This window comes from Drosophila takahashii, chromosome 3R (assembly GCF_030179915.1).
Source record: "Drosophila takahashii strain IR98-3 E-12201 chromosome 3R, DtakHiC1v2, whole genome shotgun sequence".
In the NCBI taxonomy this organism is placed as follows: Eukaryota; Metazoa; Arthropoda; class Insecta; order Diptera; family Drosophilidae; genus Drosophila; species Drosophila takahashii.
In genome coordinates, this window is record NC_091681.1 from 989912 (window position 1) to 1009511 (window position 19600).

The 19600-nt window shown below is 37.4% G+C and overlaps 2 protein-coding genes across 13 annotated transcripts in view; one reads left to right on the forward strand and one right to left on the reverse strand.

Annotated features, from left to right (window-relative positions):
• Myo81F (Myosin 81F) overlaps window positions 1-19600 on the reverse strand; it is a 1428838-nt gene that overhangs the window by 859727 nt on the left and 549511 nt on the right. Inside the window, exon 14 of one of the 11 annotated variants that reach the window (XM_070216717.1) lies at window positions 4996-5130. The exons of the other annotated variants lie outside the window; for them this stretch is intronic. Within the exon in view, the coding sequence (XP_070072818.1) occupies window positions 5011-5130 (120 nt within the window). The 3' untranslated portion in view covers window positions 4996-5010. Of the gene's footprint in view, window positions 1-4995; window positions 5131-19600 lie in introns of those variants that run through there. 11 annotated transcript variants of the gene reach the window in all.
• The window catches only part of LOC138913340 (uncharacterized), a 275105-nt gene continuing 269482 nt past the window's right edge, over window positions 13978-19600 (forward strand). For both annotated transcript variants that reach the window (XR_011419019.1, XM_070216720.1), the window contains exon 1: window positions 13978-14403. The gene's annotated coding sequence lies outside the window, so the exon portion shown is untranslated. The remainder of the gene's footprint in view (window positions 14404-19600) is intronic.

Here is a 19600-nt window from a genome sequence, read left to right on the forward strand (position 1 = left end):
CGAGCCCTTTCGCGTTCTATGTAATAACTATACCGTTCTTTATCATTTAATTTGCACATCAACTTCTATACCGGTATTAAAAACTAACTTTTTAACTCATTTGCTTCACTCCTAACTGCATGTTTTTTTCATTATTTGTCCCGTCTTTATTGGTTTTATGTATTCTTCCTCGCGAACTCGCATTTTTGCCCAAATTTACAAAAGGTCCCCGCGCGTATCAAGCACGTGCTTGGTGTCGTTGGGCCACTTGTTTGTACTTCTCGTAGTGCATCAACGTCCATCATATTACTGACCGTCAATATATGAGCGACGAACGATCTCGATTTTACCAGGGATGCACCCAAATACAACATATGAAACCACGTCTTATTTTGCCTTAAACAGCTGCAATCGCAAACAGACGCAGCTGAAATCCAAAATCAATAGCCGAGTCCATCTAGCCATGTCCGTCTATCCGTTTCTATGCGAATTAATCTCTCAGTTTTGAAGCTATCGTAATGAAACTTTCCCAAAAGTCTTCTTTCTATTGCAGGTAGTACATATGTCGGAACGAGCCGGATCGGACTACTTAATCTTATGGCTTTCATAGGAATAATAAACAAAATTATAGAAAAAACATTGTAACTTTGTAGAAAGTAGATGTTTTGATTTTCAACATTCTAAAAACAACATTTTAAGTAGGCATACCTGCAAGGGTATATAAACTTCTGCTGGTCGAAGTTAACTTCATTTCTTGTTTCTCTGTGCTTCAGTTATGCTCGGTAATAAATTATAGCATACCTTACTCTGAAGGGATTTGGAGCGCCAGTAATTTTTCGGTTGGCTCGGGATAGCAATATGCCTTACTCGGAAGGGATCAGTAGGAGATTCTTTGTCTCCCAAGTTAAACTGAGTTTTCCAAAAAGTTCCCCGAGGCAAGGATTCTTAGCAAAAGGACCTCAAAGTTCGAAAAATGCTGATATTGGTCAACTTTGCGGAGCTCTCAGAGGCAAACGGAATCATGGTTTGATTCGATGTTAAAGTATTTTAAAAGATACACTCTTTATCTTTCGAATACCATTAGAATAATATTAGGATTTTTATTAAGGGAGAAACGAATTCTAGAAAACATAGTCAAAAAACCTAAAAGTATACAAATAGTAGTAGTGTTGCCGCCCTGTGTTTCAAAATTTTCTTGTTATAATCATTATTTTTGAGTCTTATTTTTTTTGTTTAAAAATAATTATTATGCTCTAAGAAATATACAAAAATTGAATTTTAATCATTACAAAGTAATTTTATTATTTAACTAATAGTGAAAAAAGAAGTGAATTTTTGGGAAGTTTATTCAATAGCGGAATTTAGCAAAGCCTGATGGAAAATTTGAATGCGATTTTTTTAGAATGTTGTCCAAACATGTCGCTGTGAAATGGTTTTGGTTTTACTGAAAAATTGTTTGCCGTTTTTTTTTTATGCTGTTTCAACATGTCGCTCGGGACATTTTTTCCTAGCGTTTTGTATAGTGTATTTCTTTAACTCTATCCTTCATTTACTAGCTGTAGTTTAACATGTAAATGAAGCATTCAGTACAGAAAAATATCACATATTAGCACTTCTAAAGGATGTTGGAGGTTAAATCACTCAGTGGAATACTAGCCCATGAAAACCAAGTAAATGATAACCACTTCGTGTTGAAGTTTATAAGCGACTGTTTTATTGAGAGGTAGAGAAAATACCAGAATTGATTATTAAGTTCCAAATGCTTCGCGGTCCTTCTACTGTAAACAATTGCGCTTGCGCCGCGGTTCTTCTGATATAAACATTTGCGCCGCAGGCCTTCTACTGAAAACTAATCGGGTCTCCCAAATGTAAACATTATCATCCGGTCAGCTCCCAGCGAGGCCCAAAATTGCAGAGTAATCTGTTTAATCGATTTCCACAATCAAACCAATAATTGCATCACATAATTTATTCCGACTCTCTTGAGTCCATCTCTTATTCAATTCTTGACAAGTCCCTAGATTCTCTTAAACTGAGGTTTGCTTATCAGATAATCGGCCCTTGATCGGGCAGTCCGTTCTTGCATCCGAATTGATCGGTCGACCCAATAGAGTATTGTGAGCAGTGAAAATTAAATAAGTTCGGTACTAATAGAAATTGTGTAAACTAGTGAAAAAGAAAAGTGAAAAAATAAAAATATTTTTTTTCTAAAATTCGCTAAGCGACTTATTAATTGGCGCCCAACGCGGGGCGGAGCTATCTAAAAATTCCTGAAAGAAGTTTTAAAACAAAACAGTTTTCAAAAGCAAAAGGGAATTCGCGCCGCTCAAAAACCTAACTGATGACATAATAATATATATATAATATAATGACATAATAAATATAATAATCCCTCTTTGCTTACAACAACCCGTTAATTAGTGATCGTAACAAAAAAAAGACAAGCTGCTCTAAAAACTAATACTCTCAAAATCAAATTTCAAGCAAAAATAAAAAAATTAACAAAAGTAAAAAATCAAATACAACTCAACAGAAATAAAAAAAAAAATTAATAAAAAATCAAAAAGAATTCGACAAAAAAGGAAGAGCTGAGGGCAATCCCTCGCTAAAAAGAAATCAAATAAAAACACCTCTTAACGAGGTAAAAAACTAGTGACGATCGCACCTTCAACGTACATAAGTTCTGATATCAACTTTTGTGACGAAAAATTATTTTAGATGCGACTAAATAAGTACGCTACCTAAAATTTACTCGTTCGGCCCGCTTTAGCAAATATTTAATATCTACACGAAAGTTTTCTGTTGTAGCGTACCGAATGAATAAATTTTAGGAAGCGTACTTATTTAGTCGCATCTAAAATCATTTTTCGTTATATACCAAAATTTAAAGAATCTCAAGGGCTATACAGTTTAAAGTTTTCAAGAAAATCGTTAGAGCCGTTTTTTAGAGAAATAAAAAAAAAAACAAACAAAAAAGTTTTAAAAAATTGTCTTTTGTTCAAAAATTTTTTAACCTATTACATTTACACAAAATGCATGTAGAAAGCGGTTATAGCATTTAAAAATACCTTTCAAACGAGATGCAGCACAAGTCAGTAGCTTTAGTAGTATAGAAGTTACGTCTTTCCGAATTTTAGCTATTTATACCTGTTTTCCCGCTAAGCTAGCGAGTTTTTCCAAAAGTGGTAGAACAAAAGTTTTTTTTATCGATGTGATGAACGTCATATCAAATTTTCAAAACTTAAAAAACATGTTATGGACAAACTGACAAACAGAATTACATTTTCATTTTGGGAAGACGTCGAAAATCTTATTTTGGCTATACTATCAGGGGTGTCACAGAAACCGTCGACGGATTTGGGGACAGTTGGTTTAGAAACCAACCGACCAAAACCGTTGGTGTCACAGGAATTCGCGAGATTTCCTTTTTTCGGAAAATTTACCGAAAAACGACCAGGGCTGGATGCATACACTAAATATCGAATATTCAATAATTATCGAATTTTATTTAACTTATTTTGACTATTTACCAATAAGTTTTAAACTTAATTTATGTTTTTCTTGCAAAATTACAAAAAGAATATATGTTTAAAGCGCATATTGTACATTATAAAAAAAAAAAAAAAATTTTAATTACCCGCCAGGCTACATATTGCAGCCCTGAACAGCGGTTTGACGCGGCTGAGTTGGGTTATTTTCATTTGTAAGTTGGCAAGAAGTTTAAAAGCGGACCAAAATGCCGTCTGCTCTATAGTACTTGCGAAGGCATAAACTGCGAGAGGCTAGGACGCAGAGGAGATCCTTACAAACGGTTTTACATGGTAGTCCATGGGGATTTAGCTCATTGGCCAGGTCCTTTCAAGCAGTGGTCACAAGAATGCGGCCGCCCTGAGTAAATCCTTTGGCAATGTCGATATTATCGCGAATGAATCGGAAGAATATGGTGTCTTGCGCTGGTAACCTATGTTTACCCCTGAAAATTAGCAACGCTTATTAGTTTAAATTAATAACAAACAAAAATGTTGTACTTTTTTACTTACATGTCTTCTTCTTCTTCACAGCCAGCGTTTTACCAGGCAAAAATAGGACATTTTTTCACGACAGTGATGCCAACTTTTTGCAAAGGCGGCCTGTTTTTATTAATTTCTCAATAACTACAACTTCTTTTACCATTAAATTTTTACCAGAAATAAGTTTCATTTTTAACTACAATTCTATGTACCTTTGAATAAATAATTCGTTAACAAAACATTTCGATAACTAACTCCGAAATTTTGACAAATTTGGTATTTTAAAGTTCTAGCTAATTGGTAACACTGCCAGGTAGACGGTTTGCCGACGGATTTTTTATAGCTAATTTTTATGAGAGGTTTTATAAAAAGCATATTTTTAAATATAACCCGAAATAGGTATAAAAATCGTAGTATGCAGGTAGTTCATAAAATTCATTAGAGTTGTCTTTAATAAAGTTATATTTTTGGTAAACATTTTTAAGTTGGGTAATTTTATCAAAACGTCCGGCAAAATACGGGGGATTTAGAAACCGTCAAAAATGACGTCTGTGACACCGAGATTTGCTATTCGGGGGAAATTCGGTTGGAATGGATTTCTGTGACACCCCCGTATATATACTTTTCAACGGAGCGTCGGATTTTATCATATGACCCTTCATTCGACGGGAATTTTAATTTAATTTAATTTATTTATTTGTTTTATCCCGATGCGACAAGACTAGTTCTTATAAATTATTACATCGGTCACTTTGGAAAAATTTATAATAAGGTATTTTACAAAACTTAAAAGCTAATACAAAATTAATAAAGAGGAATACAAAATAAACAAAGAAAAAAAAATACGTTTAACATTAAATAATTTAAATTAAACAAATAGAGTGTAATAGTAATAGTATTATGATGATGTTGTGCTTTTTAAATAATTGGTAAGATCTTTTTTAAATTGCGTTGCGTAGTCTTCGCATGCTTAAAGCATCACAGTATGAAAAGATTTCCATGCCGTAAAAGAGAACCGGGATTAAACAAGTCTTCGCCACCAACATCCTGATGTTCTGAGTGATAAGTTTCTGGGATAAGGAGAGCTGTCTAAGCATGCCAAACGTTTTTCCAGTAGCTTTAATGATTTAATTGGTCCAAGCTAAGGTTGTATTGAATTCGATTCCTAAATTTGTGGCTTGCTCAACAAACTCTATTTCTACGTTATTAACGAGAACTTTGGGAAGATGCATTCGATTAATGGGTTTCTTATAGATTATTAGACACTTTGTCTTGGTTGGATTCAATCTAAGCCCATTTGCTTCGGCCCAGCAGTTTATTTTCTTAATTTCGTTATTGCTTATTGAAACGCATTCGTTGACTAGATTCAGGGGACGACTAACATATAATTGGACATCATCTGCGTATAAATGGACATCACAATCGGACAGACATTTAGGGAGATCATTTATGTATATTGAGAATAGCAACGGCCCCAAGACCGACCCTTGTGGGACTCCCTGAGATACTGATACAAGATCTGATCTACGGGATCCTGAAACGACAGCCTGTAATCTGTTGGTCAGGTAGGTGTCAAGAAGTTTTATTGCACTCGGAGAAAAGTTATATAGTGATAGGAACAATAGGAACACAATTAAAATATTGCGAGGGGGCATTTATCCCCACCGGCCCCAACAGCTCCAAACTTCGAAATTTGCACTTTTTCACTTTCACCGCTCTCTCTCCCAAGCCAATTGATTTTCTTAAAGTCTTGGTATGTCATCCTTTAAATTTTGGCAATACCTTTCGATTGGTGTATTACTCATTACGATCGGACTATCACAGCAGATTTTCAATTTTGCGGCTATATAATAGTAGTTGCCTTCGCACACTCTCCTGGTGCGCTTCGTCACTACATGGACTGCCGTCCATAGTGATAAATTGAAGGAAGAGCTGAGGGCCATCCCTCGCTATACGACGACCCCAAACAGGATCATCAAGCGCAAGAAGACATCCCATATCAAAGGAAGAATAAAAGTAGTGAGCTGTTTAGATATAGTTTTATATTTTTAAGAATTTAAATCAAAAAATTATATAAAAACAAACAAGGTGGAAGAGTTAATCAACGACTTTGAAAAAATTCTCAACATGACTCCACCCTTACCTGCAGTGGCTTCTAGCAGCCAGGCTAATACCCAGACGTTTAATGTAAGCGATTTAATAGCACAAATAGTTAATAATGAATTGAAGCCTTTGAAGAATGAGATCGCGAGTTTAAAGACACAATTAAATCACAATATAAAGAAAGTTGAGGATTTTCAAGTAGAAGCTGTTGATCCAAACGTTAAGTGCGATACTTCTTATGAAATCATTAAGTCGGTCCGAGAATATAAAGGCGAAGAAGAAGCTATGTTAGTTGGAGAGAATCGGCGGAAGTAGCAATGGGACAATTCAAAAGGGGAAGTGAAAAATACTTTTCGGCACTATCTATTCTTCGAAATAAAATTGCAGGCATTGCCAATGATGCTCTAACCCATAATGGAACCGTATTGAATTTTGATGCCATAATGGCAAGACTTGATTTTGTTTTCAGTGACAAACGACCAATACATATTTTAGAATTTTATAATTTGGTAAAACAAAACCATTATTACACATGGGAGGAATAAGCCAATAACATCTGAACTTAATGAAAACAAGAAAGGAAGCTAGCTTCGGCCAGCCGAAGCTTATATACCCTTGCAGATAATTCCTATTAATTTACAAATCGCAAAAATATTAATTTTCCTATTATTTCTCATTATTTTGCGTTCGTTTCAATGGCAGCTATATGATATAGTAGTTCGATTTTGATAAAATTAAAATCGAAATTCTAAAATATTTGAAAAGAGTTATATCCTAGAGTAGAAGAGAATACAATAAAAACCAACGAAACAATAATTTATTTCTTATTATATTCCCATTAATTTTCCGATCGTTCCTATGGAAGCTATATGATATAGTCGTCCGATTTTGAAAAAATTTTATTCGAAATTCAGAATTAGATAAAAAATTACATTTTCAAAAGTAGGATGTTATAGGTTCAAAAACACCCAAGATATAATTTTTTTACATTTTTTTTCCCGATTGTTCCTATGAGAGCTATATAATATAGTTGTCCGATCCGGCTCGTTCCGACTTATATACTACCTGCAATAGAAAGAAGACTTCTTGGGAAAGTTTTATCCCGATAGCTTAAAAACTAAGAGACTAGTTTGCGTAGAAACGGACGGACAGACGGACGGACAGACGGACATAGATCGACTCGTCGAGTGATGCTGATCAAGAATATATATACTTTATGGGGTCGGAAACGTCTCCTTCACTGCGTTGCAAACTTCTGACTGAAATCATAATACCCTCTGCAAGGGTATAAACATAGAAAGAAAGCACTACGAGTGTTCATAACTGGCCTTAACGGCCATATTTCAGATGTAATATTTTCTATGAATCCACCAGATTTGCCTATTGCGATGGTAATAGTACAAGAACTAGAAAGCAACAATTTGAGAGCCCAATTCGCGAACAATTATATAATTTCACAACGCAAGACTAATGAGGCAAACCTATATGGACAACAAAACTCAAATAATAAACCCAGGCAAAATAACTATAATAACTATAATAATAATTATAGGAATACCAACAACTTTAGGTTTAATCAACCCAATAATCAGAATAAAAATAATTACAATCAGAATAAAAATCAAAATTGGCATCAGGGTAGACAATATTATCCCCAACAAAATAGTCAAAATCAATGGAATTCCTATAAACCTCAACAGAATAAACCAGAACCGATGGACGTTGACGAATCCATACAGGTTCAGAATAGGCCAACGTATAACAATAATCAGGGTTATAAAAATTATAGCAACACTAATTATAACCGAAATAAATAGAATCAATATAAAAAGCCAGAGGCACAAACAACTCAGCATGATTAACCACAAAGTAAAAAAAACCAACAGGGACAGTTAACCAACCGGCTAATAAAACAATGCGTTTAAATAACATCGAAGAGGACCATTTCTTAGGAGAGAATCCGGAGTAGGATTACCCTACATAATACGAAAAGATAGTAAGCTAAATAAAAAACTAAAAATTTTAATTGACACAGGGGCAACTTCATGCTACACAAGAATGGGGATCTATAAAAATAAAAACGAACTTCCTATATATAAAAAAGTATCTACGGTTAATGGATATTCTATAATTAAATATTATCACATGGTAACGAAATTCGATACTCGTTACACATTTTATGAAATCGAGGGGTTAAAATCAGACTTACTAATAGGTTACAATCTATTTAAAACAAGAGAGAACGCTATAGTCGGGTTGTTGTCCCGACTATCTAATACCCGTCACTCAGCTAAAGGGAGTGCGAACGCTGTGTCGGGTTGGTGTCCCGACTAATAATCGTAACTCAGCTAAAGGGAGTGCGAGGGAGATAGATATATAATTTTTGATTGCGTATAACTTTTTAATGAATGGTCCGATTTGAAAAATGTCTTCTACATTTCGATAGGTATAAATATACACAACAAAATTGCATTTATACTTCTCGGAAATCTTTAAAGATGTGGGCGCAGGACCCATTTTAAAATCGTTAGTGAAGGATTGTGGGCGTTAGAGGGGGCGTGGCGCTCGGCTAAAATAAACTTGCGCTGCGTAGGAAGCCAAAGAATATGTGTGGGAAATCTCAACCTTCTAGCTTTTGTAGTTTCTGAGATCTCAGCGTTCATACAGACAGACAGACGGACAGACAGACGGACAGACGGACAGACGGACAGACGGACAGACGGACAGACGGACAGACGGACATGGCTAGATCGACTCGGCTAGTGACCCTGATCAAGAATATATATACTTTATGGGGTCGGAAACGCTTCCTTCTACCTGTTACATACTTTTGCACGAATCTAATATACCCTTTTACTCTACGAGTAACGGGTATAAAAATCGGAGCTGTAATCGACACCGAAAAAGGTGTAATGAAGTATGGGGATGAAGAAGAAAAATTGATTTATGATAACGACAGCTCTTGCAACCAACTTTCATTATCTGAAGAAAAATTATTTGATGAAAAAGCCCAAATCAGAACTGACTCTGAAGAGGCAAATCAAAGCACAACAAGTTGGGATTCAAACATCCTGAACGCGCCGTCGTAGAATTATCCGACAAAAGTACAAGTTTGGGATTAAAAAATCCTGAACACGCCGACGTTGATTTATCCGTCACTGACAATTTAAACAATCTCAATTGTGAAATCAGTAAAAAAAAGTTCTGATATGATATACCGAATATTAAAGAAAGTTGAAACTGAGCATTCGAAAATCAACATGCAAATCCCATTTCGTACCGATATAAAAGGGAAATCACTTTAGTTCACGACAGACCTATTTACGGAAAGCAATATCCGTACTCGTTGTCAGTCGCCGATTTTGTTAATAACGAAATCAGTAGAATGCTTAAAGAGAGAATAATACGACCTAGTCGGAGCCCTTACAATTCTCCAGTGTTGGTGATACCAAAGATAGGCCAAAACGAGGACGGAAGTCCTAAATTAAGACTAGTTATTGACTATAAAAAGTTGAACGAAAGAATCAGGGTTCAGACTTAGAATCAGGGTTTCATCAGATTCTAATGAACAATTCAGATGTGGGAAAGACTTCTTTCTCAATAAATAACGGGAAGTATGAAATCTTAAGGATGCCATTTGGATTGACCAATGCTTCAAGAATCTTCCAAAGAGCAATGGACGACATTCTAATGGAAGAAGTAGGTAAAACATGCCATGTTTATATGGACGACATAATCATTTTCTCTAATACACTTGAACAACATTATGGGCCGGTTTCTCGAGTCCCTGTCAAAGTCCCTGATAGCTATCTGTTCGAAAAACTTAAAGACCAGATAAACTGTTCGTGAAAGCAAATCGGCTTTCTCGACTGCTTAAATTTATCTGAACGAGAAACAATTACAGAGTGCTGTTAACGCACAGAATTGGGCTGTGAAGCGCAAAAAATGGCATGCTTCGATTATTTCACCAGCTGTTTGGGTGTAATTCAAAGGAAAAGTCAGCTGTGATTTCGTTTCTTCTTCTTAGTTGGCTTTGACAAATCAGCTGACATTCTGTCGAGTCGAAAACGCTTAACAGGGACTCCGAGTCCCTGTCAAAGTTAGCTCTCACATTGTTGCTCGAGAAAGCCAAAATGCCTTAGCAGGGACTTTATCTGTTCGAGAAATGTCGATTTAACTAAAATAATTTATATATTATTTAAAGCTAATATGAAGATACCTTTGAGGAAATCAAAGTTTTTTAAACACGAAACCAGTTTTCTAGGATACATTGTATCCAATAACGTCATCAAGAAGGACTATCTCGTAGGGGAAGCTATTTTTGAAATGAAGCATGGGGAAAGAAACATGCTTAATTCTCGATATAAAAGACAAGTAGTTAAGGAAAATCTACCCAATAAGGTTATTTTAAATAATAGGAACCATGCTATTCATAAGGACAACATCAAATTTTAAACACCATTTTTTTTTAAATTACAGAAAATGAATTCAAAACAAGAAAGGAAGCTAGCTTCGGCCAGCCGAAGCTTAAATACCCTCGCAGATCATTCCTATTAATTAACAAATCGCAAAAATGTTCAATTAATTTCATTAATCTCATTAATTTTCCGTTCCGTAATCGTTCCTATGGCAGCTATATGATATAGTCGTCCGATTTTGATCAAATTAAAATTGAAATTCGCAAATATTTAAAGAAAATCATATCCTAGAGTAGAAGATAATACAATAAAAACCAAGGAAGCTAGAATTTATTTCCTATTACTTTTCCATTAATTTTCCGATCGTTCCTATGGCAGCTATATGACATATTAGTCTGATTTTTTAAATATTTAATTCAAAATTCAGAAATATTTAAAAAATAACATCCCCAAAAGTAGAAGGTAATATTTCAAAAAACACCGAAGCTAGAATTTTTTTAACGTTTTCGTTTCCGATCCTTCCTATGGGAGCTATAAGATATAGTTCTCCGATCCGGTCGGTTCCGACATATATACTACCTGCAATAGAAAGAAGACTTTTGCGAAAGTTTCATCCCGATAGCTCAAAAACTGAGAGACTAGTTTGCGTAGAAACAGACAGACGGACAGACGTACAAACGGACAGACGGACATGGCTAGATCGACTCGTCTAGTGATGCTGATCAAAAATATATATACTTTATGGGGTCGGAAACGTCTCCTTCACTGCGTTGCAAACTTCTGACTGAAATCATAATACCCTCTGCAAGGGTATAAATATACGTATTGTTGATGATAGTCGCCACCAATTCCGAAATAATGGACTATACGAACCATGATTTTTTTATTTACAAGGATACTAAAGCCGTTCTAATTTATGAATCTTACGCTGACCTATTCCATATAGCTAATCTAAGTCTATATAAAAACATATTTCAACTAGAATCAACTCACTTAAATATAAGCAATCAGAATACACAATGGGAAATTTAATATGACTTAGACATTATTAAAATTCTTATCTCGCAAATTACACCCAGAAGAGTTAAAAGGGGAATCAACGAATTAGGTACACTTTGGAAATGGATAGCAGGAACACCAGATCATTATGATTTCATAGCAGTTCGTAATAAAATTAATGATTTAATACTTAATAGTAACGAAATATTTGTAATTAATTCAAAATTATTCAAAGAAATAAAAACCCTAACTGAAAATATTCAATCAGTATTTTCAAAACAAGAATTCCCGCTTAGAAAACACTAACAAAAAAACAGGTCGCTAAATGTAAAAATAAGTATTATGTAATCTCTAATTTTAAGACAGAAGTATTTAATAATTATGGCACTTTAAGCCCAGACAGCACTTGTTTTACCAGACTACTAAAAGGAGAAAAATCTCGATGTTATAAAATCAGAGAATATAATAAAAAAATTGATGTAATCCAAGAAAGAGCCATTTTAATTAATGGTCATAATACTGTAAATGATACTCATTTAAATGGGTCATTATACCCGTTACTCGTAGAGTAAAAGGGTATATTAGATTCGTGCAAAAGTATGTAACAGGTAGAAGGAAGCGTTTCCGACCCCATAAAGTATATATATTCTTGATCAGGGTCACTAGCCGAGTCGATCTAGCCATGTCCGTCTGTCCGTCTGTCCGTCTGTCCGTCTGTCCGTCTGTCCGTCTGTCCGTCTGTCTGTCCGTCTGTCTGTCTGTATGAACGCTGAGATCTCAGAAACTACAAAAGCTAGAAGGTTGAGATTTCCCACACATATTCTTTGGCTTCCTACGCAGCGCAAGTTTATTTTAGCCGAGCGCCACGCCCCCTCTAACGCCCACAATCCTTCACTAACGATTTTAAAATGGGTCCTGCGCCCACATCTTTAAAGATTTCCGAGAAGTATAAATGCAATTTTGTTGTGTATATTTATACCTATCGAAATGTAGAAGACATTTTTCAAATCGGACCATTCATTAAAAAGTTATACGCAATCAAAAATTATATATCTATCTCCCTCGCACTCCCTTTAGCTGAGTTACGATTATTAGTCGGGACACCAACCCGACACAGCGTTCGCACTCCCTTTAGCTGAGTGACGGGTATTAGATAGTCGGGACAACAACCCGACTATAGCGTTCTCTCTTGTTTTTAATTACCTTTAATGGCACTACTTTAATAAATAATATTTTCTACACTAATGTAGACCATAAGATATTGGAATATATCACTGCTAAACAATATAATAATTTCTTAATATCCGTACATCTTATGTCAAACGATTCGGAACTTACTTTTGATAACATTAACATATTAAACCATTTATTCAAATTAAACAAACTCAAATCCCAATACCGTTAATATTGATCATATTTACTTTAATATATTTAATAATCACAATTTTATTAAAATTCAAAAAATATCTTATATGCAAACCACGACAAGCTCATATTGAAGCAGAACCTAAAAATATTATATCCAACAATGCAAATACCATTGTAGATGAAATTGTAGTTGACCACTCATTTAAATTCGCTTTATCCATCAGTTCCAATGATTTGGGACGATCCAATTGAGGATGGGGGGAGTTATACAACCCAAGATCCCAGGCTTCTTACCCAGTTTGCTTCTAGCTGGGAACTTCTTACTCAGCTTTCGCACGAACCCCAGAGCTCTTATTTATCTTCCCCACTCCAATAAGAATTCATTATTAAGTTCCAAATGCGTCGCGGTTCTTCTACTGTAAACAATTGCGCTTGCGCCGCGGTTCTTGTGATTGAAACATTTGCGCCGCAGGCCTTCTACTGAAAACTAATCGGGTCTCCCAAATGTAAACATTATCATCCGGTCAGCTCCCAGCGAGGCCCAAAATTGCAGAGTAATCTGTTTAATCGATTTCCACAATCAAAAGAAAAATAGCATCACCCAATTTATTCCGACTCTCTTGGGTACATCCCTTATTCAATTCTTGACAAGTCCCTAGATTCTCTTAAACCGAGGTTTGCTTATCAGATAATCGGCCCTTGATCGGGCCGTTCTTGCATCCGAATTGATCGGTCGACCCAATAGAGTATTGTGAGCAGTGAAAATTAAAAAATAAAAATAATAATGTTTAGCTAGTATTGCCAAATCAACACTCCTCTTCAATATTTTTAACTTTACATTATTGTAGTCCAAGTAATCTAGTACATTTCATATGATTTATCTTTTGCAAATTCTTTGTAAGTATATCTGCTACCATTTTATTTGTTGGACAATATTTCAAATCAATAAGTACTTCTTCATAGCATTTCCCAATGTGATGGTAATTAATGTCTATGTGCTTGCTTCTTGCATGAAAAACTGAATTCAACAAGATTAGTTGCGCTTAAATTGTCGCCATGGATTAATACAGGTTAAAGACCATAAAAAAGTTTCATTTCATTGATAAGTTTACTTGTATAAATAGGGTCTTTTGTGGTCTCCGACATCGCCACATATTCTGCTTCTGTACTGCTTAGGGCCGTTTTCTCGTCCGTCCTGCAAAGTAAAATTTAGCTAATGGAAGGATAAATTTATCCCGGTGGCAAATCGGTTTTCGTTTTCTCGTCCGTCATTTAAAACTCCAAATAAAAGGCGCACTAATTTGAGACTAGGTGGCAGCCTCACAACAGAAGAGTTAACTAATTCTTAAAAATTAATCGAAAAATACCATAAAACAGTCACACTAACAGCTAATGATATAAACAAAATGTCAAACTAATAAAAAACAATTTCGGCAGAAAGAAAGTTTCGCGGTAAAAGTTATACCGATGAACAGGAGAGCGTGGCTCCAATGACTTTCGGAAACTTGGCTATCTTCAATACGCAGGTACTTCATAAATTGTTTTAAAAAAGACCTTAAGCAAAAGAAACTTTCTTAACAATCGCCAACAGTTATAAGAAAACTGCCACTTGCGTAGAATCTAAGAGTTATTAGAAAATTAACCCATGACTATATTGTCGTTTCCCTGCAATAATGGTTTTTGACTATATGGAATTAGTAAAATCAAATGAATGCACTTACTTCTTTACTTTAGATTTGATATCTGCGCCGATAGGTTCGCATTATATTTAACTGAAAATAGAATCACCTGTTTTCGAATGAAGAGTAGAACCAGATTGACAACGCTCAAATGCCTGGCAACACTTGCGCACAATCCAACCACAAAAATTTTACACGGTGGATGAAGTACCGAGACAAAATTTGTCGCTACCTGCGCTAACATAAGGACGAGTAAACCATTTTTTGTTTATCGCTCCGCTGTCCCGGCAGGCAAATTAAAGAACGGACGAGAAAACGGCCCTTAGTGCGATAGATTTCTGCTTCTTCGATGCCCAAGAAAAGGCAGAACCACCCCACATAAATGTATATCCGGTGTATGACCTACAATCGCTTGCACCGCTAGCCCAGTCGGCATCTGAGTAACCACAAATATCCAGATCCGTCTTCACATATTTTATCCTCAGGTCAACCGTTGTTTGTAAATAGCGTAAAATATGCTTGACAGCTGATAAATGCTCACTGTAAGGGTTGACATTTCTCTGCGAGACGGAGTGTAAAATATCCGGGCGTGATGACAGGGCAATATACATCAGTGAGCCTATTATTGATTGATATTCCTTCACGTCAACTCGCATGCACCCTTCGCTGACGCAATCAACTTGAAAGTTTGGTTCCAACGGTGTTGACACAGTCCGACATTCGCTCATGCCAAACTGCTTTAAAAGGCTTTTGATGTGTTTTCGTGGTCTTCACGTAAGCATAGCTCGCTAACACACGCCTTGTAGCCCATCTTAATAAGAACGTTGTTTAATTATGTATTCCAGACACGACCGGCTTGTTTTAAGCCGTACAAGGATTTCTGTACCTTTAGTACGTTATTCGACCCATCCTTAAACTGATCTGGTTGCCTCATGTATACTTCTTCCTCCAGATTACCGTTTAAATAGGCTATTGACACGTCCAGTTGATGCACATGTAGCTCGTGTTCGACCGCTATAGCCAATACCATTCGTATCGTTGAAAAACGAACAACAGGAGAATAAGTTTCTTGGTAATCAAATTCAAACTTTTGGCTGCATCCTTTCGCTACCAACCTCGCCTTGTAGCGCTCGATTTCGCCTGCTTGATTCCTCTTCTGGGTGAACACCCATTTGCACCCTATTAGCCTCTCGCCTGCTGGAAGCTTAAAAGTGCATCATACTCCTCCTGCATTGCTGACATCCAATGATCTGCTTGTGTTCTTCCCATGGCGTCATGAACCGTCTCCGGAATCTGTATTTCGCTGTCCCGCATCATGTTGATTACGTTGTACTGCTTACGTGGGCGCCCTTTCTTTCCCGTACGTATCAGCTTTGGCCTTCCTGGTCCAATGTTATCCGGTTTGTTGGTCTCAACTTCACAAACAACCTTTTCTTCTTCCGCCTGCTTCGTCTCCTGGTTTTCATCAAGGTCTTATACAGGTTCTTCTTCGGCTATGTCTTCAGTTTCTTCTCCGGCAATATCTTCTGCTCCTTTTATGAGTTTACTTTCGTTGAGCACTGACTCTAGGCTAATATCGTTTTTCTGCACACATTTTTCGATAAAGTACACATCTCTGCTTGTCATATAACCGATACGCCTCGATTTTAATCGCCGTCGCCTTTCCTCTTCGCAGCAGATCCAACTGCAAACGCCTGCGCACTTTCATTTCTGTCATTACTCTTTCGCCTTTCCGCCTCTTCCATTAGTTTGGTTTTAACGGTGAACGATGGTAAATCATCTCGGGCTTCCAACGCAAAAAAAAAAATGTTCATATGACGGTGGAAGACTTGCCAACAACATAATGACAAATAACTCCTCGTTCAGAGAAATCCCAACTTCTGAGAGTTTTTCGACAATACTTGAAAATTCTGTAACATGTTGCTGAACAAGGTCTCCCTCTTGCATGCGCTTGTGTAGCAACATTTTGAACAACGTCACCTTGCGAACTGGGCCTGATGGCTGATGAATCTGTTTTAGAATATCCCATATTTCCTTTGCGCTGTTAAATTTTTTCACACCGCAAGTTTGTGAAGCACTGATGGATAAAAATAGCATTGCCATCGCTTTATCATTTTGGACTTTCCACCAAGGGTATTCAGCACTACTTTCGTCCTATGGTTAGCTAGTATTGCCAAATCAACAAATAACAAAAAAATAGCCAACAACTAATTTGTGGGTATATTGGTGGGGTTTGTCATAAAAATAATAAAACTATACTCGCAATTTTTAGTTAAGCTCAGGATCAAACTATTTAGAAACTAATATCGGGGCAAAATCATGCGTAAATATGTTTTATTCAAGTTTCAAGGTTTTTGCCTTGGTGGACTTTTTGGTGGAAGTGCACTTTTTTTTTTGGTATAAACCGAAGTAGGAACATTCTTTCTTAACACGCCTCACAAGAATTGGTTTTTGTTTTCATGTTTGTCTATGTCTTATAGCAAAAAATAATCCAGGTAAGCCATAGTGAGGCATGTACCATCTGGGTTAATAAAATACAAATGTAGCCCGTGCCTATCACGGCCGAGAATCCATAAGTGCGCGGGGACCCAGTGGTGTGGCAAGACGTCTAGCCAGGCGGTTAGAATGCACCAGGAGCCGATCTCTGTAGCGATTCGAGAGCAGCACGGTCAATCTGACCCTTCCAGCTCGTGTTTAAGTCCATCGCCATCCAAGTAAAGACTATGGGATCGGCCAGGTGGAAGAGCCAAAGGTGGCGTGTTGCGTTTTATCAACGTTTAGCGCAATATTCCAACATTCAAACTCGTTTAAGAATGTCTGGACACGCCACGAGGCCAAGGAGGGGGTGCTGCCATTAGCTACGAATGCAGTATTATCTGCATAGGTGGCAAGGAGAGTCCCACGAACCACTGGGTTTGGAAGATCCGAAGTGTAAATTGTGTACAGAACGGGGGCAAGGACTCTTCCCTGTGGAACACCAGCACGAACTAGACGTAGTCCAGAATGATGTCCACGAATGTCAACGGCAAACATCCTATGGTCCAGAAATGACACAATGAGCTTCCAGAGTCACTCAGGCAATAGTGGCATTAATTTGTAGAATAGACCTTCATGCCACCCCCGTCAAAAGCCTGTCTGACATCAAGAAAAACAGCCGAGCAATATTAATGACCTTCTAAGGCATCTAGAATGTGGTCCACGACTCTCTGAACCTGTTCAACAGCGGAGTGGCGACTACGGAAACCAAATTGACGGATTGGTAGAGCGTCATTAAAGGTGTCTATATCCAGGAGCCTGTTTAGTACGATCCGCTAAAAAATCTTGGAAAATCTTGGACAGGATACTTATTGGCTTGTAGGACTCAGGGGAGCACGGAATTTTCTCCCTTTTTTTGGGACCGTTTCCAAGGGGATGGAAAATGGCCAAGGTTGAGTTACGCATTAAAGAGAAGGCAGAGCTGCCCAATGACAGAGTTTGGTAGTGACTTTTCATCTTTACCATCTATCCAATCGCTTAATATGATCACGGACCTCTTCCTCATCCACTGGTCGCACAACAACAGGAGGACTGAAAGAGAGTCCAGATCATCTGCAAATACATTTGCTATATCGGAATCACTGTGAGCCCAAGTGCCATCGCTTCGTTTAATAGAAAACCTGTGATGAGGTTGTCTTTACATATTTCGTGTGGATTTCCATAATGCAAACCCATGATTTTGGTTTGGATCAATGGCACTGAGATGATTCAGTAAAAAAATTCAGATTTGGCCAATCGAATAACTTTTCTGAGTTCTGACACGGCAGCCCTCAACTTTGCCAAGTACAGGGTATGCCTTGTCCTTATCCAAACGTGGGGAAGTGTATGACCTTGTCTGGCCAAGACTGCAATATCAGCTTTCGAAGAAGCCCATGCTGGCGGCGGAATAGGTAGGGGCAGCTTGACGGATCTTGTCTACCAAAACATGAGCAACCGAATCAACGTCATCCCCAGTGGAGTCAACGTCATCCGCAGTCATAGCAGTGAGCCTGGCACTGAAACTTCTAATATTCGAGCCCCGAGCCTAAAAGCCTAATTTTGGTGATGACCTGATAGGCAGCCACAGAGAAATATATCAGGAGCGGGATATGATCAGAAGAAATGCCCGAACATTCAGAGATGGAAAGGTGGCTGCACGGGATACCTCTATACACTGCAAAATCAATGGCAGTCGGAAGATGATTATTAATCCAGGGAAATCCACGAGGCCACGACCGTCTGCAACCCCAGAAGCTATGGTGTGCAAATTAATAAGTCGCTTAGCGAATTTTAGAAAAAACAAGAAAGGAAGCTACCTTCGGCCAACCGAAGTTTATATACCCTTGTAGATAAAGTAATGCTCACTCGGAGCAGTTCCAAAGATTATACATAAGTAGTCAAGAATCAAAACGCCTAGTTCCTACAAAGTTACAATGAATTTTTCTTATATTTGTTTGAATATTCCTATGGGAGCTTTAAGATATAGTGGTCCGATCCGGCTCGCTCCGACATATGTACATTGATCATTGATCCAGGGAAAATGCGTGGGTCCCCCAGTGGCCAGAATCTGCATGGTTGAGCCAGAGACATCAGACATCAAAGTGTTTCCACGAAGGCAGGACCGTCTGCAACCCCAAAAGCTATGGTGTGCATTCCAATCACCTCCAATAATAAAGCGGCTACCCACAGAGCCGAAAAGGCGCAGAAATTCCGCAGCTGGCCACGAGTGACGACGATCAGGAGGACAGTAGACAGCGCCAAACTTATTGCAATTGCTTGCAGATGAGGCTCAGTTATTGTGGTGCTCAGGTGATAGTCCAGGGACGATTTAATAATCATAGCAGCACCACCACGATTTTTGTCATCAGGGTAGTTGGCGCAGTGCACAGCATATCCATGGATTCGAAAGAAAGAACGGCTGATAAAATGAGTCTCTGAGACTAACAAAATGTCAATGTTACGTTCCTGGAGGAAATGCTCAACCTCCAAGGATTCGCTAACTAAATTGTTAGCGTTCCATATTACTATA